The 21,221-nt window shown below is 48.8% G+C and overlaps 1 protein-coding gene across 4 annotated transcripts in view; it reads right to left on the bottom strand.

Annotated features, from left to right (window-relative positions):
- Nucleotides 1-534: 534 nt before the first annotated feature.
- LOC147889792 (protection of telomeres protein 1a-like) overlaps nucleotides 535-21,221 on the bottom strand; it is a 125,668-nt gene continuing 104,981 nt past the window's right edge. For 2 of the 4 annotated variants that reach the window (XM_087391643.1, XM_087391644.1), the window contains exons 9-10: nucleotides 2,350-2,586; nucleotides 535-1,769 (exon numbers count right to left, since the gene is read on the bottom strand). In XM_087391643.1, the coding sequence (XP_087247769.1) occupies nucleotides 1,524-1,769; nucleotides 2,350-2,586 (483 nt within the window). In that variant the 3' untranslated portion in view covers nucleotides 535-1,523. The remainder of the gene's footprint in view (nucleotides 1,770-2,349; nucleotides 2,587-21,221) is intronic. The other 2 variants (XR_015542910.1, XR_015542911.1) reach the window with 2 other exon arrangements.

Consider the following 21,221-nt stretch of genomic DNA (forward strand, 5'->3'; position numbering starts at 1 on the left):
AGAACGGTGCAACGAATTCTACAATCGCATCACAGTTTCACAGAGGGAGGGAAAGCAGTACACCGTTCTGATATCCTCCCGCATCAGGTGCTGCACAGCCCAGCCATGCAAAAGGATTGCATGACTGCCACGTGGCATGTTGACAACCATGCAAACCAGTTGCCTGGAAGCCACGTGGCTACTAGCCCCTTTTCAAAAGAGCATCTGAATCGATGCTATAGCCTGCCCCTTTTAGGGGCAGTGCTAACAAATGACTAATATTCTAAATATAAGGAGGTTTTGTCTTTAGAAAATGTTCAAGGGATCAGCAAAACTCTTTTGATGATAAAACGAGAAATGCTATACTGGTTTTATTAACGCAAGAAAATTCCAAACTTTACAGTATAAATTCAATAGGCAAAAAGGAATTCAAGAGTTAGCAAGACCGATCAAAGTAGGATGTGATCTTCACTAAACAAGTTTGCAGCAAATATCTTCCAAAAAGTTGTGGATTGGCCACTATATCGGGAAGGTACCCGAGGGGGATTTGTGGGGGGTCGTGTTATTTTAAACTGCATGATCACCATGGCTTCGTACGTGTTCTGCACCATCTTACGAACTCTGGATGTAAAATCTTGATGATAAAAACTCCAAAATAGAATCTGGAGAGGAAAGTGAAGAATTTTCTGGCTTCTACTGAAGGCTTATAGCTGTGGTCAGTACCAGGGAGCTAAATCAAGCATCGCGAGAGAAAAGGGCTAAACTTCTATTTGTAAGCTTCAAACACAATATACATGCCATAGCATCAGAATTATCAGTACAGCACCGTTGAAGCTAACAGTCTTCATGTTGAACTATTCTCAAAATCAGTTCAGGAGAATATATTTAATTTTCACCGAGTGTCCTTGTTACGCACCTAACATTCCGTGCAACTTCTCTAAACTGCCTGGCTTTCCCATTTACATTGATTACTTGCTTCTTGTTAGCAGTGAGCACTGGATTCTGTACTGGTCTTCCCTGAATCAACATTCCACCTGTTTGTGAAGCTGGAGATCATCCACAGAAACCAGCTTAAAAAATATTCCCATCTGTGGGGACTGGGAATTTCTGTCTTTCATACAAGGTTGCAACAAGTTGCATGCCAATGGGACCTTATCTGTAGTCTAACCGTACAAAAAATGTTGAAAGAGTCAAAATTGAAAAGGGGAAGAAAGAAGTCTTGTTGAGGATACTTTGCAAAACAGTTAGTATTTGTAACAGCTACAATGTTAGAACTGCTTTTGAACACAAGGCTATTCATGAAGTAGCTGAGATGCTCTACAAGCAGGTACAGACTAGAGCAACAGCAGGCAAATTCACCTCCTTTTTTATAAACAAGCCTTACAAAGGCCTCCACAGCTTGATAGTACCTTACACAGTTTGCTAGAAGCATAATGTGACTTTACAATGGGCACCAAGAGCACATACCTTTGCAACATGAAGTCAACCATCAGAATTGATCTCCATATCTTCAAATTGCCAACAGAATGTATGTCCGGATCCCATCATCCTGGCAGTGTGGTTCCAAATATCCTGAACTGCCTGGAATCTAATGGATTTTCTTTCTTCAGATAATAAGACTTCAGACAGCACTTAATCCATGGAGGATTGTATCTGACTTCGGCTTTATTGCTTCCATATGAGCTATATTCTTCAAATCCAAGAAGCTTGTGGACTTTTCTTTGGAGTGCACCGACTGTTGCGCTGTGATTCCGCAAATCAGTAGCAGGGTGGCCATTGAAAAAACGATCCTACAGTTTTCAACTTGTAGAGTTAAAATATGATCTGGAACGATTAAGCCTAACAGGAAAAGATAGTCTTGTCTCGCAGAACCTCAATACAGAACTGCAATTTGCTATCCGTGGCAGGAAGACTTCTTTATGCAAAGCATCAATGAAGCCTATATATCAAAGCATACAATTTTGCATTCATGGAAACCTATCTTCTCCTTCCTATACAGCAGTTCAGCAATGAGCATACATCATATTTGACGTTCCTGACTTCAACTCACTAAGGCCAGCACTCTGTTCCAAACCAGCTCCTGTGCAGCCATGACATTCAAACAAGTCCTACAACTTTCCACTGGGATCCACATGAGGACAAACAAAAGGCGATAGAAAAGAGGAATCCTACTACAGACGCTCAGTTCAAAAATATTTAGCCATCTTTTGATGGTATGCCACATCAATTATGGTGAACATCTTGTAATGTAAGGGAAAATCAAATATTGTACTATCCCAGCGCACAAAATTTCTGAAAAACTAAATACATTTGCAGGATTTCTACAATGAAGGATACAAAAGCATGAGCAGAAAACGTTTCAGAGCATACAGCATCATCAGCGCACAGAAATGCTTGAATCCTCGCCGTAGCATCCTCCAACGCCAGTTTCACTCTGTACACGTACCCACATGATCTTTTCATTTCTTGACAGCTTTGCTTCATGTCCGCCAATGATCTATCAAGTGGTCCTTCCGACTTTTCTGAATTCTGTAGCACACAGAAATCCTCAACCATGGATGGCAGGGTTCCCATCACTCTGACCAGACACCGAAATTTGTATGTCACCTGTCAAAGACACATAAATATTATTTTTCAGGCCTAATGCTCTCAGTGAGATGAGATACGGGATTAAAATGAAAAGGCTATCACAGCCACCTCAAAGGTAGGTGAACTTCCACACACAATGTCTTGCAATTATTTGTGCCTACATAATAAAGACGTATAGTCTGCTAGCTCTGAGCTACAGCCTGGGACTTCAATTCATCCAAGTCTGCCAGATTTAACAATTTTCTATGGAACAAAGCTTCCTCACACAGATTCTGTGTATGCTTTCCAGCAGCCAGTGATTGACATTTTCCAAACGTCTGAGCTAATCCCTATGGTCGCTTGTCTCTACATGCCAGGTGCATGTGTCACGAGGGCGTGATTTGTAGTGCATGCATGTTGGCATGCATGTGGGCAGGACGCTGGGAAAACAAGGGTGAGGTCAAGGGTTACTCGATGTGCTAGAACCCCTAGCATTTGTGCCTTGGGGGAAAAGGCAAATGAAAGGTCTAGGGCCAAGAGGGGCCCAAAGAGCCTTAGGATTTTTAAGTTGGTCATTGGTGGGCTTTTAAAAAGGCCCCACTAGAGGGGGGCCTAGGGGCAAATGAAGGCCCTCAGGGGCACGGTTGACACGTACGATCACGTTCGATGCATACCATTCGATATTAGTACGGTACTAAACGAACTAAAAAATCTTAGGCGTACCTCCAATGGTACGTTCGATACCCAAAAAAAAAGGCAAAGATTTTAGAGTTTTGGAGTAGGTACTTGTACAAGCTTTAAAACTTCTACAAACATGTTATATAGGTGCTTGATGGAGATAAAGAGGGAGAGAGATGAAGATGCTTGATGCAGCTTGAGCCTCATCACTTGTTGGAGATGAAGAGGGGAGAGTCGAGACTCAGAGTCGGAGGTAGATGCTTAGTGTGAGATCATAGTGAGGAGAGAGGGGGTTTATATGGAACCTTGCCATTTGGGAGGCCCAAAATCAGTTTGGCAGAACCACCACCAATAACAAAACCAGCCATCCAAAACAAACAAATGCCAAAAACAAACCCCCCCCTCCCCCCCCCCCAAAAAAAAAAACCCGAACATAATGTACGGGACAGTACGGAACATACAGGATGCTTCGTATGTCAAACGAGGGCAACCATGCTTGGGGTCAACCCAAGGCATGGGCTGCCACGTGGCAAGCCCATGCAAAACCATTTTGGCAGGGACCTTGGAAGCCTCCAGGCAAGGAGAATGGAAAAAAAGTTGACGGGATGATCACGTTAAGGGTCACGGACGAGATCTCACAGGAGGATGCATGCAGGCAGACGGAAGCAGCCGGTGACCATACGACGGTACGGAGAGTAATTAGTAGCTGTGTGCAACCATACGGAGCCTTTAGTCGATATTGGTACGGAATCGTACGGCTGGTCGTACGGGCTGCCGTACGATTCATTCATTCCCTGCAGGAGATGAAGGCTGTGCACGGATTTTTGTACGGACTCCCAAAGGTGGCACATGGTGCTTATGGCTGCAGCTGAAGGCTCTCCCGTGGTTCTTGTGTCAAAGCTAATCCTTATTCATGTACGGGCTTGTGAAGGGGCTGGTGTTGGCCTATTACTCAGCTCACGTGAGCTATTTCCAGAGGCTTTGGGCTGCGTGTATAGGCATTTGGGTCAAGGATGCTCATGGGTGTGAGAGCAAAGCCCCGCAGGGCTAATGTTGGTAATACTGATGCCTACTAAGACTGGAAAGAGAACTGAATGCAAGCGGGTTTGAATTCATTGTGTATCTTATTTGTTGGCTTTGGCTGGTAACATGTTCCGTGAGAGAATATTTTTTGGGTTTCTCTAGGAGATGGGCCACATGCAGTCAGTGGTTGCTAGGCAGACGGCACATCTTTGGTACAGCCTTGTTGCTGAGTAGGAAGGGGTCGGGAATCCATGCTTGGAATGGGAAGTATCCCTGGAACCCTGAGAGGGATGGTACAGGTGTGACTGCCATAGCGTTTGCTGTATTGTGATGCTAGATCTCTTTTGGGAAACAAGTTATTGTATCACGATATGTGCGACCCATAGGGAGAGAGACTATTGGTCATGGCAGTCCTGGACAGTGGAGAAAGCTCTTGTATACTTTCTTTCTCTGCTTTGAGCAGATGGATGACTAATTGGGCACTAGTGACAGCTGTGGGGAACTGAGTGGCTGAGTGGGCTGCTAGTAACAGTTCTGGGTTGTGTGCAAGCTTCCTGGACTAGGGATGGAGACCTACTGCTAGGAGTGGTGAGAGCAGTGAACAGTAAAGGCTTTGCAGGGTATGTGGATGCCCACTGGGATGTGGAATGCCCCAGTTGTAAGGAGTGTATCCTTTATGTAGCCTGGATTTCAAGGCCTCTCACTTAATTAAAGAAATACCGAAAGGGGCGCCAAGGTTTGGGGCCAATCTGTGTCTTTGTCTTGGTGCAGGGGCACTCTAGCTCCCAATCTGCCGGTAATACTTTTGCTGAATTGTTAATGTAACAGTGTTGACTGGTTACTTGTTAGTTTTACTGTAATTCCTCATCGTAAAAGACAGCAGAAACACTCTCATTTCTCTCCCTCTCCCTCTCTCAATAGAAACGCTAGGGCCTAGAACAATCGTCGGGCTGGACCCCCCCCCAAGGGTTTTATTCTTCAGAGAGAAATCAAGTACATGAGTTCAGCATGGAAGCTGTTCATACAAAAATCCAGACGTGAATAATAATTACATGAGCTCTCACGCTCCCCTTCTTGGCAACAAGCCACTTGTCAATTTCTACATTACTTTCCTAATCACATGCCACTAAGGGCAACTCTAGAGTCTTTCAAGCACTTGGTCACGCGAACCGCCTCCTAGACTCTTGTTAGGCTCCATTGCGCTTAGGAAAATCACTCTTCCTAGTACCTGCAACAATTAATTAAAGCGCACCACCATGGTACCCATTAATTGTTAGCGCTTTGCATGCAAATAACACATTGTGGACTAATTCTAGTCACGGTGGGCGTCCCCATTGAACACATGTGCACACATAACAAATATACAAATATATATTTATTCTCTGGTTGACCAAAGCCAACACCCTTGATCATAATTAAGAGGCTTTGACCAAGGGTCGAGGCGCCTTAATTATAGTCAAGTCTCTCCAACGGAAGTTGGCACATCTTAGTTAACCGTAGTTAACCCTCTTGGCGCATGCCAAATCTCGTTGACCGAAGTCAACACTCTTTGACCATAGTTAGCTTTGTAGTTCTCTGGTTAACCGTAGTTAACCCTCTTGGTAATAAACCAAGTGTCCCCAACCGAAGTCAGGTTTACTTGCCAGAGTTAAGTATCTTTGACCGTAGTCAATTCTTTGACTACTAAAAAAAAGAACTCTTTTGACCATAATTAACCCAGATGGAAAACTCTTTAATTATGATCAAATAAATGGTCAACTGTACTTTTTTTTGCCGAAAAAACAGTGCTAATTATATTACTTCGAGAACAAGATACAAAAGGTCAGCTTGTAGCTGACGGGCTGCGTTCACAAATCGGACACAGCCCTAAAAGGTAACAAAATAAATCATACTCTCACGGAGGGATAAGACGAGTGTGAATGAACAGCCATCGGGGTGGTGAGTAGTGCCACCGAAGGCCCTGCGAAGTCTGCTCGAAGAAGAGGCCCTGTGTGTCCCAAGCCCGGAGGAAGCGTCTCCGCTTCTCCTGACCGGCCCGGGAATCTCCCTGAATCTGGTCCCACTGGCCTCTGAGGGTATGAATAATCTCGCTCCAAATCTCCGTCATGATCTCGGCAGTCGATAAGGAGGTGCCACCGAGGATCTGCGCGCAGCGCGAGGTCCAGATGTGCCACCCTGCAATGCTGCTAATAATCTCCCAGACTGGCTGCCTCTCCCGAACTCCTGTATCAGCCTCTGCTAGGTGCTGCGGGATACCCTCGAGCGGCCCCCACGTCCCCTGTGTGATAAGGAAAGTGGGGTCCTGCTGGCATGCCTCGAATAAGTGATGAAGACCAGGTGCGGTGCTGCACCAACAGAACGCGCCCCAAGTGATCAATCCTAGCTCTGGTGCTGCGCGAGTAAGAATCCCGAAAGTCCACCTCCACACTTCCTGGGCGCGAGTGCAGCTCCACAGGCAGTGTTTTGGTGACTCCTCATCCTCATGGCAAATCTGACAGCATCCGTCCTGGCCTATCTGCCGCAACCAGCTCCCCACTGGAAGACCTTTGTGGGCAAGAAGCCACAGGAAGTATGAGATCTTCTGCGGCCGCCAGCTCTCCCACAAGGCCTTCCAGAATGCCTGCAAAAAGAACCTGGAAATACCCTGTGCATACCAGCTGGGCCGCTGGGTGGGGGGGCGGCTCTGCATCCTCCCAAGAACTCGCCTGTGCCCAGAGTCGTGCTGTAGGCGAAGAAGGAGGTCGGCCCCTGTCCTGTCACAATCTCTGGCCACCACCACTCTCCTGGGTCCCAATCAAGCTCTGACAAGGCCCGCCCCTCCCAGAGCCAGAGACGCCAAAGCTGCATCTGGTCCTGCTCGATGCTAGGATCGGTACGCCAGACCTTCCCCAAAAGGCCTACGACCCGAACCCTCTGCCATGGGAGTAGGGGGTCGATGAGCGCATCCTCTCTCCTGAGTCGTCCATCCCCAAAAACCGCGAAGGAGATAGAGGAGTCATCCATACGTCCTGCGATCACCAGTGGGATGCCACGGGGGGTGAACTGTCCCAGCCAGCGGGCGTCACCAGGCATGAGGACCTGAGGCTCAGGTGGAACCAACCAATCAGCTGGGATCGCGCCGTCGATCTCCGTGCGTCTCGCCTGGGCTCCGCGTGCACCTCCAGCTGCGTCTGCAAGATCAGCCGTCTCCAGATGTCTGTACGTATCCCTCCAAACTCGAAGGGACCAGGCTGGCCCCTCATCCAGCCATCCCACCTGATATGTGATCTCTCCCCCAACTGAAGGCCCTTGGCATCTCTGACCTGACTGTTCCAGATAAGCGGCTGGCGATCGATCTCCTCCTGACAGCTAGGAGGGGACTGAATGAGACTGGGGCAGAGCCGCCTCCAAACCATGAGGAGGCTACGAACGAGTGGGGAACGGGGCTGAGTGAGCGGTGCGGAAGTGAAGATCCACCTGAGGGACGGTAGCCACTCTCCACCTCAGCGCGGGACACAAGAACCGACTCCCTGCTGAAGAAACATCTTCCACGTCTGCCCCCCCGGGGTCAAACCGCGGATGACAAGCTTGCCTAACAAGGCCTGACTCTGAAGCTCTGGATCGATGACCCCCAGGCCACCCTCAGCCTGCGGAAGAATGACTGTCTGCCAAGCAACCCTGGCTCTGGTATCTCTGAGACCATCCTCCCCGGACCAAAGGAAGTTCCGAACCAGCCTCCTGAGCTGTGCCACGCTGGATCTCGAGAAACACCAGCAGGAAGCCACATACCAAGCCGTGGCTAGGAGGACCTGGTTAACTACCAGGACCTGCAAGGGAAAGCTTAGCAGTGCTCCAGAAAGCCAGCTTCCGTCGGATGGAGTCTAGCACCGGGAGAAACTGCTGAGCTGGCGTGATGTCTAGGCCAACCTGAAAACCAAGGTATCTAGCTGTCTGTCCCCGTGGGATCCATCTGAAACCCAAAAACCTCCCCCACTGAGAACACGCCCCGGGGTCTGTGAGAAAACCAACTGATTTGTTCCAGTTGATTTTCGCACCAGCGGCCGAGCAGAAGACCTCCAGGGCCATCCGCACCCTCTCTAGCATCCTCTCATCGTCCTAGACATACAGGGCTGTATCATCTGCGTACTCCGAGTCCAAAAGCTCCGTGTCCTCCCGGAGTGGAAGGCGAACACCCCTGATCCCTGTAGACCTCGCCCGAAGGTAGTAAGTCATAGCCTCGGCGAAGAAGAGAAACAGGTAAGGAGCAAGGGGGCAGCCCTGACGCACTGATCTCTCCAAGCTAAAGCGCTCACCCATCCTGCCTCCAATGATGACCCTGCTAGAAGCTGTCCTGTACAAAGCTGAGATACCCTGAATCCAACCTGCTGGGAAACCTAGCCGCTCCAGAGTCCCCTCCAAAAAGAACCAGTCCACTCGATCGTAGGCCTTCTCAAAGTCGAGAAGTAGAATGGCAAGGTGTGATCCGCTGTGCTGAGCCCACTCTGCCGCCTCTGAAAAGGTGAAGACATTATCCAGGATACTGCGATCCTGGACAAAGCCTGTCTGAGTGTCATGGATGAGGTCTGGGAGTAGAGACCGAACTCTGGCGCTGATCATCTTGGCGAGGATTTTGTAGGCAGTGGTAAGGAGAGTGATCGGGCGCCACTGACGGATCTCCTGTCTATCTCCTCCCTTTGGGATGAGGCAAATCAGTCCCGAGGAAAGGCTCTCTGGCATCTGACCGCTGCTAAAAATCCTCTGCAGAGCTGCAAGGAGGGGCTGATGGATCTGGTCCCAGAAGGAGGTGAAGAATGCCCGGGATAGCTCATCCTCACCTGGGCATTTCTGTCCGTCGATGGCCATCAAGGCCTCCAACATCTCATCCATGGTGAACGGTGCCAACAACGTCGCCTGCATGCTAGGCTGGACCAGGGATGGAGTGTGCCTCCACACCTCCTCACGGGCACGTCGAGTACGAGGGGCAAGTGGCTCCTGCTGGAAGAGGGTCCTGTAGAAGTCAGTGGCCAACCCCAAGACCTCCCCCGGATCCGTAATGATGTGACCATCCGCTGTCCTGAGACTCCGAAGCTGATCACCTGCAGCTCTCTGGCCATGCGTCCTGAAGAACTCCCTGCACATCCGGTCACCCTTCCGGGCCCAGAAGGAGAGGGCGTGATAGGAAAACTCTGAGCGACGCTCGAGTGTCTCCTCCAGAAGGGCTCTGGCTCGAAGGGCCTGGATCCGAAGCTCCTCCGAGCCCGGGGAAGCCTGCTGGAGTCGCTGAATGGAGGTGAGGTCCCTCCGAAGAGCTCTCTCTCTGCCCCACCAATCCTGTCGAACCTGTAGGGCTGCGAGCTGGCAGATCTGGCTGGACTCCTGCAAAGCCTGCGCCACCGAGCCAACCAGATCCACGCACTCGCCCCAGTCTCTGTCCCAAAGACTGCAAATACTGCTGCGCACATCCTCCCTCGAGAAAATGGAGTCAGGAATCCGGCATGAGCGGGGGGGAAGGGACTGAGCTGCCGAATCTAATGATAAAAACACAGGCGCATGGTCGGACAGTGTCGTCCCTGGAACTATACCCGCCTAACCGCCTCTGCCGATGGCCCAATCACTAACATAAAATCTATCCAGCCTCTCGAGGAGTCTGCCTCCTTCCCTGCGGAAGCCCCACGAAAAGTCCAAGCTCCCGTGCCAGCGTCGGAAGGACGGGTCTCGCCAACTGTCCCTTCCTCCTGTCGCAAAGATAAAAGAGTCCCAAGCTGACTGCTCTGCCTGAGACATACCTGTAAACTCCGGTCCTCTGCCCTGCTGGTCCTCCAAGGTCTCCAGATTGTTGAAGTCACCTCCAACAATCCAGGAATCCATGTCTGGGAGAATCCCTGTAAGTGTCCTCCAGAAGGTGGCTCTACAACGGAGATCTGTGGGAGCATAAATGTTGAGGACTCCAACTCTGGATCCCTCCAGTTCCAGGCCTACCCAAAGGGCACGGCCTGGTATCAGCGTGCCATGACCGAAAACTCCCTGGGCTAGCTGCTCGCCCACGGAGGTACAAACACCACCACTCCTCCCCAGTGCGCCGATCGAGGGCTCCCAATAAGTGTGAGAATGTCCAGGGAGAATCTTCCCGCATCTGCAGGAGTGAGCCGCAGAAAGCTTGTGCTCCTGGAGCAGAAGTACATCCAAACGACCTATCACTGCTGGCTGAAGTTCCTGTCTCAAAATGAGCTTCCTAGGACCACGGGTTCCAGAAGAGTGAAACCCGTTCACATTCCAGGAAACGAGGTGTAGGCTCATGGTGAGGGCTGGGAGGCTGCGAACAGCTGTCTGCTCGCGGTCGAAGTCGAAGAAGAAGCTGACATCTCGGAGTGGAGGCGCTGACGCTTATGGGAAGGTTTGGAGGGGGAGGCGGGGTCATCCTGCCCGTCCTTCAACACCTTCAGCAAAGGCGAGAGGCCTTTGGTACCATGAACGAAAGCTTTCTCGAGCCAGCTCGAGATCTCTGAGGTGGTCATGCCGTAGAAAGCGCGGAGTTTCTGAGGGGTCCAGGCTCTGACATCTTGGGGGAGGGTCCAATACAGGGGGGGCCTGAGGATCACAATCAGTCTGAAGCGTTTGGCGGCGCAACGCCACCGCAGGCGCACGTCACCCTCGGACCACTGAGTCTCGAGAAGCTGCCCACCGGACGGGCCTATCCAGGAGCAAACCTGAGCATGTGTCTGCTCCCTGAGAGCCTCCCAGACCGAGTCGTCTGTCCAGGTCTCGGTGCCGTCGCTAAGGAACGTGAAAGCAAAGCTAGGGCCATCCCTGGGGGCCAAGGCGGCTATCTTCCCATCCGCCCCTTTGCGGAGCAGGAAGATACTGATGTCGAGGCAAGCAGGGAAAGTCCCGAGGTCGGCCACATCCAAGTAGTCCCAGGGGCCAGATCTGAAAAAGTCGCGGGGGAGCTCTCTCTCCTGAAGCTGAGGCCCGTCAGAGTCTGCTACTGAGGGGCTAGCGGACAGAGAAGCCTGCTCCGGTGAAGGTGTAGACTCAGGGTGTCCTGCCAACGGAGGGGGAGGGGGAGGAGGCTGGGGAATAGGCAACACAGACTCCTCAGGGGCGACTAGTGGAGGAGGAGGAGGAGGGGGAGCGGGGGCTGCCCTCAGCTGAGGAGCCGTCGGTGCAACTAGCTCTGCGGGAGAGCTGAAAGAGGCGGGGGGGGGGGAGGGATGGGGATGCATCTGGAACTGGGGCTGAGAAGGAGGGGGAGAAGACTGAGGAGGACGAGGAGGGAGCTGAAGCTGCGGGTCGGGAGAAATGGGGTGCAGATGGGGGACGGCCTGGGGCTGAATGGGAAGAGGCTGGGGGGAGGAGGAGAGGGGGACTTAAGTCTGTGGAGGGCGGGCTACCGTCGAAGAAGATGCTCTCCCAGGTCCCTGGGGCGGCTGCCTGTCAGGTCTCTGAGGTGCAGCTGCAGGTTGGGTAACCTCAGCCTCTTTGCCTTTATCAGAAATCTTCTTGTTCTTTCCTCTTTTCCTTCTAACCTCAGTCCAGCCGCCAGCTAACTCTGGTCCGGGCTCCGGCTGCCTCTGCTCCTCCTGGCGTGGCTGCCCGGAGGGGGGGGAGGGGGCGGAGAGGGGGGGGGCGGGGGGGGTCGAGAAGAGCTGGCGAAGCTTGGACAAACAGCCGCCAGGTGCCCGAAGCCGTGACACCTCAAACACTGCCCTGGCTGTCCGGTGACTACCATGCTCTGGGTGATGCTGCCGGCATCTGTCACGATCTCGATCACTGTCGGGAGAGTCGCAGGATCCGCCACAGCCACACGGACTCGGGGGGCTCCTGCCGTAGTCACCGCATCGACGAAAGTATCGTGCATAACCCAGCCAAAGTGGGAGCCCAGGTCCCTGACAATCGGCCGTAGCTCAGCAGCAAGACCTGGAAAAACTAGCGTCACTGGATAACGAGGTATACGAAACCGAGCATCAAAATCCGCTGCGCTAAATCCGCGGTACCACGGGACTATCATGACAATCTTTCCATCCACAGTCGTGGGGGAGCCAGCAATCAGGTTGCTCGCCGCTTTCGCATTGGAGAGTTTGAGCCAGAAGATGCCCCTTCCCATAAGGGCCACCTCCTCAATATGGCCGTCCTCTAGCATGAGGGTGGACTGGAGCCAGTCCCTGATGGCTGATCTGGAGGGGGAATGTCCAATGACTCTGCCATAAACAGAGGTAAGGGCAAAGTCATTGGCAACCTCCTGAACCCGAGATGATTGTTGCTCTGTCAGGATGACGCGGTAGGCATCTGGAGAGGGAGGGTCCGTCTGGGCCTCCGGTTCCGAGCAAGGGGCCGCCATACCGCCAAGACAAACTGCAAGGCTTCCGATGAGGAAAAGGCTGCCACCCAAAAAAGGAGGGGGGGTAGATGCGGGAGGGTGGAGCCTGGGTGTGGCGGGAAGGATGGAGGGCGGGGGGCGGAGGAAGCGGGATGGGGGGGCAGGAAGCGGAGATGGCGCGGGGTGGAGGAGTGGGGGCGGGGATCGGGGGCGGTGGAGAGGAGGCGGGAACGAAAGCGGGGGCGGGGGAGAGGCGGAGTGGGGCGAGAGGCGGACGGGGGGTGGGGGGAAGGGTTTTTTTTAAAAAAAAAAAAAAAAGGTGAAGCGAAGGGGCGGGGGGGGCGGGGGGCGGAGAGCGGGAAGGGAGACGGGGGTGAAATGGAGGGGGGGCGGTGAGGCGAAAGGAGGCGAGGGCGGGGGGCGAGGGGTGGGTGGGCGGAGCGGGAGGCGGGGGGGGTGTGAGAGGAGCGGAAGCGGGGAGGGGTGGAGCGGAGGGGCAAGGGGGAGAGACGGAGCGGGAGGGGGGGTGAGCGTGGCGAGGGGGGGCGGAGCGAGGCGGGGAGGGTGAGGCGGGGTGAGGGGGGGTGAGGCGGAGGTGAGCGGGGATGGCGAGGGAGGGCGCAGCGGCAGCGGGTGAGGGGGAGGTGAAGCCGAGGCGAGGAGGAGGAGGGCTAGGGGAGGTAGAGGTACGGAGGGGGAGGGGGAAGCTCGCAGGAGCTTTGTGGATCTCGACTATAGTCAACTGTACTTTGACTTAGGATATTTACATTGTGGTGACATCCCCTCGGCTTCTATTCAGTTGACCTCAACTGAAAAGCTTCCTTGTAAACATCCAGAAGCTGTGGATGATCGGACAACATGTCTTCATCCATTCACTTGGCATCCAATGCCGTATAATTCTTGAATTTTACAAGATACCTGTAAAGCTCCTTGCCCTGAGGGCCTTTGCGTATAGTATGGTACACAATCTGCTCTAGCTGAAGGACCTCCTCCAGCTCATCCACTCCTGGTGGATCCTCTGATACTGGCTCTGTAGGCTCTGGCCTCTGGAATTTCTTTAGAAGACTCACATGGAATGCATTGTGAATCCTCCAATGCTCTGGCAATGCCAACCTGTATGCAACCTCATTTATTCTCTCTGTAACCCTGAAAGGGCCATAATATCTGGAAGATAAGTTTGCATACACTTTTTGTTTGCCTTTAAACTTGCGGACCTAGCTTTCTCGAACTTTAAAAGTACCCAATCCCCTTCCTTGAGATTTAACTGTCTCCTATGCTTATCTGCAACTCTTTTATGCTTCCTTGAGACCTTTCAATTGCTGTTTCAATTGCTGTCTGGACTTGGCTATAAGCTGTCTAGAGGTCTCTCACAAACTGATCAGCTGCAAATATTTCATCCTTGGTCCTCAGGATAGGTGGCAGTATCACCTTCCCATAAATGACCTCAAAGGGGGCTTTTCCTGTAGAGTTGTGTACTGTATTGTTGTAAGCAAACTCTACTAATGGTAGGTACTTTTCCCAGTCTGAACCTTGGTCACCCACGTAGCATTTCAGCATATCCAATGCTGTAGAATTTGCTACTTCACTTTGACCATCTGTCTGGGGATGGAAAGAAGAAGAAAAATTCAAATTCGTCCCCATGTTATCAAATAAAGCTCTCCAAAATAGACTGGTCATTCTGGGATCTCGATTACTGACAATGGACTTTGAAAAGCTTAGCCATATGGTCTGCCTTTAGGGTTTTGCGAACCGGAATGAAATGAGCTTGCTTGCTGAATCTATCAATGATAGTCCAAATCCCATCATTCCCTGACTTTGATCTTGGCAAATAAAAAATGAAGTCCATTGTAATACTTTCCCATGGTGCCTGAGGCACGGGAAGAGGCATAAGTAGGCCAGGTGCCTCTCGTCTATCATACTTCACATTCTGAATCGTAAGGCATACGTAACAAACTAATGTATATCTTTCCGCATCCTTGGCCAAAAGAAATACCTCTCTAGTGCTAGAGTTGTTGCTGTAATTCCTCTATGTCCAGCATAGGGAGGTGCATGGCATTCCTCCAAAATCTTTTTCCTCATCTCCTGGGTGATGCATAGGCAGTCATCTTTCATTAACCCATCTTTCAGGGAATAGTGACTGGTGGACTGCCCCTCTTGCATTTGCTGTAAAATTTCGCCAAAATTTGCATCATTAGCACATTGCTCCCTCATGCCTTCCAGGTCCTGATGATAAGCAATAGTCACATTGTTGACCTGGGGTCTTCGGGATAAGGCATCTGCCACTTTGTTCCGAATTCCTAGGGTATGGACAATCTGAAAATGATACATTGACAGCATATTTGCCCATTTCATATGCTTCTCGGAAAGTTTTGCCTGAGTTAGAAAATATCTCAGACTTTGGTGATCTGTCTTAATAGTAAAATCTGCACCCAAAAGATAATGCTTCCATGTATGGATGGCATGGATTATAGACAATAACTCTTTCTCATAGATTTCCAGATATCTTTCAGCATCACGCAATCTTCGGCTCTCGTATGCTACTACATGTCCATTCTAATGTAATGCAGCCCCAACACACTCTCCACAAGCATCACAATCAACATCAAAAGGTTGATAAAGATCCGGGACTACAAGAATAGGCTCTGTAGTCAACTTCTCCTTGAGTGTATTGAATGCTTTCTTCTGTGATATTCTGTAGTCAACTTCTCCTTGAGTGTATTGAATGCTTTCTTCTGTGATATTCCCCATGTAAAGGCTGTATTTTTCTTAGTAAGGTCATGTAATGGAGCTGCGATATCAGCAAAATGCCTGATGAATCTCCTGTAATAGGAGCAAAGTCCCAAAAAACTACGGACTTCATGCACAGTTTTCAGCTCAGGCCATTCTTGGATGGCTCGGATCTTTGCAGGATCCATCTGTATCCCATTCTTGGATATTATATGCCCCAGATAATGGATTTCTTCCAAAAAGAATTCACTTTTCTTGCTATTGGCAAAAAGTTAATGATTTCGAAGTTCTTGATACCAAAGCAAGATGTTCCCTGTGCTCTTTTTCTGTCTTTGAAAAGACTAGGATATCATTAAAGAAAGTACCCGTGAAATGCCTATACTTTCGGAAGATGTGATCCATCATTCTATTGAATGTAGCTGGAGCATTGGTCAACCCAAAAGGCATCACTAAGTATTCATACAACCCGAATGTAGTGCGAAAAGCTGTCTTATGCACATCTTGTGGTTGTATTCTGACTTGATGATAGCCACTCTTCAAGTCTATCTTGCTGAAAACTGTTGGCATCACTAAGTATTCAACCCGAATGTAGTGCGAAAAGCTGTCTTATGCACATCTTGTGGTTGTATTCTGACTTGATGATAGCCACTCTTCAAGTCTATCTTGCTGAAAACTATTGCTCCTCTGAGCTGGTCAAGCACATCATCTATGCGTGGTATCGGGAATCTATTTTTGATGGTCATCTTATTCAATGCACATTCGAAAAGAACCATCTTTCTTCTGTACTAGAAGTACTGGTGAGCAAAAAGGAGACGAGCTGGGCTGAATCAACCCTTTGGATAGCAAGTCCTACACTTGAGCCATAATCTCCTCTCTCTGAGTCGCACTGACTCTATAATGTGGTCTATTTGGTGGCTCACTACCAGGCATTAACTCTATCTGATGATCTTCTGGTCTCTCTGGGGGTAACTCCCCTGGCAAAGCATCGGACAAGAAATCTTTAAAGTTTACAAGAAACTGAAATTTATCTTTGTTTGCATCATTCATTTCAGCATGCATATCATTCTCTTTTTTACAAAAATCATGTGCGCGGAAATTGCAGACTTTATTGCTTTACCACATGTAACATCAGATACAATGGGGATAGTCCCTTTATTCTTGGCAACTAAACGCAGGTTTTTCCCCCTATGGATAAAACTCAGCACCCTCTCTGGGTATTCTATTGTTACTTCCCTTCGATGCAACCATGGTGTACCAAGTGCAACAGCATGCTGCTTGAGAGGAGAGATTAAAAAGTCCTCCTGATCTACATAGCTCTGCACATGGACACGAAGCTTTCCAATCAAAGGAGTAACTTGCACTGCATTAAGAGCTCTGCCTAGCTCTTCGGTTTTTATCCCTAATCTCAGGGCTAAATCTTCAGATATGAAATTGTTTGTAGACCCTAGATCAAATAGAATTAATGTTTGCTGATCTCTTATCTTTCCCCATGATAGCAAAAGCTCTTTTTCCTTTGGGTCTGAGCTACTACCCAAAACATCTGGGACTGCTCCCACCATTGGCCTCGGTGGTACTTGAGGCTTTTTCTGCTCCTTAGAACCCGAAGGCTTCTCAGGGCACTGGGCAGCCATATGCCCCTCTTTCCCACACTTAAAGCATTTCCCATCTCTGCGAAATTCAGCTATCTGTTCAGGAGTGAATGGGGATTTGCCTTTATATGACTTTGAAAACTGAGTACCCCTCGCTTCTGAGGCTGAAACCCTTTCTTTTCAACCTTGGGATACTCTTTCTTTTCTGATTTTGAAAAATCAGTTTTCTTTCTTTCAGCACGTCCTGCATGCAAGGATAGTATTGTGGATGGATCTTGTAATGGCACAAGACTAGCTACTGAAGCTGAATGCATAAGGTCTTGAATGTTCTTTGCTCCCAAAGCATTTACTACTACCTGAATTCTTGGACTGAGACCTGCTCTATACTTTCTCATTTGGGTTCCTTTGGAGATCTTTTTGAAAGGTGCAACCTGCAAATAAGCATTCCAAAACTTTTGGTTGTACACATCCACTGTATCTCCTGCATCCATATGCAAACTGTCCCAATCTTGAAAAACGTGACCTCTAAACTGTTTAGGCATAAACTGCTGGTAGAAGGCTTTCTTGAAGTCCTTTCACCTCTTGGGGCTGACCCATCTATGGTCTGTGCACTCCACCATGCACTAGCTGTCGCTGTTAAGTGCAAACTGACCATTCTTAATTTGGAGGATTCTGAAAACTTTTCTGTACCGAATGCAGCATCAAACTGTCTGATGAGCTGCAATGCTTTGTCTGTATGACCATATTGTCCATTATAGGTCATAAACTTGACAAATTTACCTCCCTCTTTGAATTCCTTGGTCTCTCTGGAAGACTTACTTTTCCTAGACTTCTTGTGTTTCCTTCTTTTCCTGGCTGGTTTATGTTATAAAGAAGAAGATACAGAAGTCGAACTCGAGGTAGACGGTGAAGGACTAGGAGATCGGTGATGATGCCTCGATCTCTTCTTGCTATGAGACCGTCCCCTATGAGATCTCTCTTTCTCTGGCTGTACACGAGAGTGTGCCTCTGGCATTGGCACATCATATGCTGCATTAGGCATAGCTTTTGCTTGAAACAAATGCTGAGCTCTTGGATCCCTTCTCAGATTTTCCATCTCCTGCATACGAGTGCGTACCATCTGCTCAAATTCTTAATGATTTTGATGCACACTTCTCTGTCTTGGATGTGCATCCATTAGGCATAGCTTTTGCTTGAAACAAATGCTGAGCTCTTGGATCCCTTCTGAGATTTTCCATCTCCTGCATACGAGTGCGTACCATCTGCTCAAATTCTTACTGATTTTGCTGCACACTTCTCTGTCTTGGATGTGCATCCCTATCTTGTGAATCCCACTGGATAGGTGACTGAGCCATTCTCTTATAACTCGTCCGAGATCTGCAAGTTTCTCACACACACTGTGTATGCAACTAATGTAAGCAGCCTTTGCTTTTCATAGAGAAAATTACCTCAACAAGAGGTGTCTTGCATTCACAATCTATGCCAGTACCAGGCTGTCAACTCAAGGCATAAACTTAAAGCTGTGTGGCTTTTTTTTGGCTACTGCAAATGACTTCAAAAAGCATATGTTTTTCCCTCTTTTCACTGCTCAAAGGCATGCATACTCTTTTTATGCAAATCTCTGATTTTCTCTGATTTCTGCTTTTTCTGACCAGATAGGTCAAAACTGCTAACAGAAACAGTCTCTGCAACTGTCTTCTTTTTTCTTTTTTTTGACAGTAACTGGATGAAGTAACCGGCTGGTTACACTAACCAGACTGATTGGTTTTTGTCTGGTTAGTCTGCAACTAGACTAACTGGACTGGTCATAGTCTGGTTACAGTGACCAAGCCAGACTAACTAAACCAGAGTTAAACTAACTGTGTTGGGGTTAGCTTAATCTCAGGTCAGCCACCTCAGCCACCTGTCTAGCTGGCACTCCAGGTCAGCTGCCACATGTCCTGCCACATCATCCACTGAGCTGGCTGCCATGTCATCCTTGCATGTGGGTCTGCCACATCAGCTGGTGTTCTCACTACCCTGTCACCTGCCACGTGTCAACTTGACACGTCAGCTTGCACGTGTGGCCACCACATCACCTATGTGCCACGTGTCTGCTGGTGTAGCAATAGCGATGGCGGCTCAAACTAGGTATGATTGCGATGAGGTCCACGCTTTCTGATGCAATAAATCTATCGCTCTGTCCATCGCCCACGAGCAGCGTTCACTCGTAATTCGTAAGATAACGGGTGCGTCGCCTCACAGACTACCCTACGTGTAGATCACCGTACAAACACCTGGGGAGACTCCTTGTTCCGAGTGACTCCTCTAGCAGGGATTACCACTCGAACGCTCATCGGAAGAGATTCAGCCCACGAACAAAAGCGTTGATGCCTTCAATCTTCATCATCGCTTGGTGCAAGTTCTGCGAGCAGGTAAATCGTCCGAGAAGGAGAAGTGCCGCCTGTGTTACACTCCACGCTCACCCCACCACTCTTGTAATTCAGGCCTTAGTTTTTCTGACGTGCGGGTTCTTACAACCTTCATAGCTTTAGATCGTCACCCCCTTCAGAAAGAAGGCAAGCCAAGCTATATTGTGATGCTAGATCTCTTTTGGGAAACAAGTTATTGTATCAGGATATGTGCGACCCATAGGGAGAGAGACTATTGGTCATGGCAGTCTTGGACAGTGGAGAAAGCTCTTGTATACTTTCTCTCTGCTTTGAGCAGATGGATGACTAATTGGGCACTAGTGACAGCTGTGGGGAGCTGAGTGGCTGAGTGGGCTGCTAGTAACAGTTCTGGGTTGTGTGCAAGCTTCCTGGACTAGGGATGGAGACCTACTGCTAGGAGTGGTGAGAGCAGTGAACAGTAAAGGCTTTGCAGGGTATGTGGATGCCCACTCAGTTGTAAGGAGTGTATCCTTTATGTAGCCTGGATTTCAAGGCCTCTCACTTAATTAAAGAAATACTGAAAGGGGCACCAAGGTTTAAAGGCCTAGAATCCTGGAATGTCACTGAAAAAGCATATAATGCCCCTGAGGCATATGAGGTGCCGAATAATGATTTGCATGAGCAGAAACCCAAGGAGGAGGCAGAAAAACCTTATACAACGATGCCACAACGCCTTAGGGTTAGGGTTAGGTTTAGGGTTTATCCCATCAACCCTTTAGAGTCCTCTATGAATAATATAAGCTACAGTATTCTCAATATTGAACAAGTGAGTCCATACTGGTTCACGATTGTCAAAGGGATTTGTTACAAGCTTAAAACCATTCTTTAGATCTACATAAGGAATTGATAGGCATTGCTCCCTTGCAACCACATTGTTTTTAACTTGGGCATTGACCTATATGGTTGAGATTTGTGCAAATACAAAATGACCTGCCCTTATCATATTTTCTCCTATGATGGGTCCGGCACTCGACTATTATAGTTTACGTCTTTGGAGTCCTTAGCCACCTTTCTTTTCTGTATTGATGCAAAAGGAAGAGGAAGGAGGTGGCCTCTGACATGTTGGGTGATAGATGGCAGATATGTTCAGCTCCAAGATCTCCTCTCCAACCTCTTTATCTGGACAAGAGGTTTTTGAAAGTTGAAAAGCACCTTCAATCTGTTGCTATATCATTGAGTTTTCAGGTTCCCCCCTTCCCGATCAAATGAACAGAAGAACATGTAAAGCTCTACAATCGTCATTGTAGATCCATCACTCTAGTAAAAACTCAAACTATTTCAAGAAAACGAAAAAAAGAATTCTGAAACTTTTGAAGGTTTCAGTCACTATATTGATGACTCATAAAATAGGATACTTCTATTTCTTGAAATGTCGAATCATACCGATGCCTCATGAAATAATGGTTGAGTTACTGATTTTATCCACCTCCCCCCCGCCCCCTCCCCTCCCCCCAAAAAAAAAACCTTCCTCAGGCCACTTAGTTATATTAGAGTCATTAGAGTCTTGTACTGTATTTGCCTGCAACATCAGAACTCCTATGTTTGGCGATAACTTGAGATTGCCTTGACTTATACAACAAAGATCTGAGCAACCTACGTCAGAGTTCAATTGTGTATTCTTTTCTTTTTAAGTGAAGCATCTTTTCAAAGCAAGAATGTACAAATCAGCCTTACAGTGGTTGACTTATTTTTGCCTCACTACTTACAGCTTTTATCGGCATATCCACATCTGTTTCAATGCTGCTACGGGAAAGAGGTACATAACTTCACCTTTCAACCTTCTGTATTGGCATTATTCTACTGTGTAGATTTTGAGAACATATTTCAGAAATCTCGCATTTTGTATACTAATAAGGTAAGTTGAAAGACTGAAACATGGAGAACAAAAACACAACAACCACATACAAAACACACACCCCTTTCCTTATT

This window comes from Dipteris shenzhenensis, chromosome 20 (genome assembly GCF_047967505.1).
Source record: "Dipteris shenzhenensis isolate YYH24624 ecotype China chromosome 20, Dip_SZ_1.0, whole genome shotgun sequence".
Taxonomy (NCBI): domain Eukaryota; kingdom Viridiplantae; phylum Streptophyta; class Polypodiopsida; order Gleicheniales; family Dipteridaceae; genus Dipteris; species Dipteris shenzhenensis.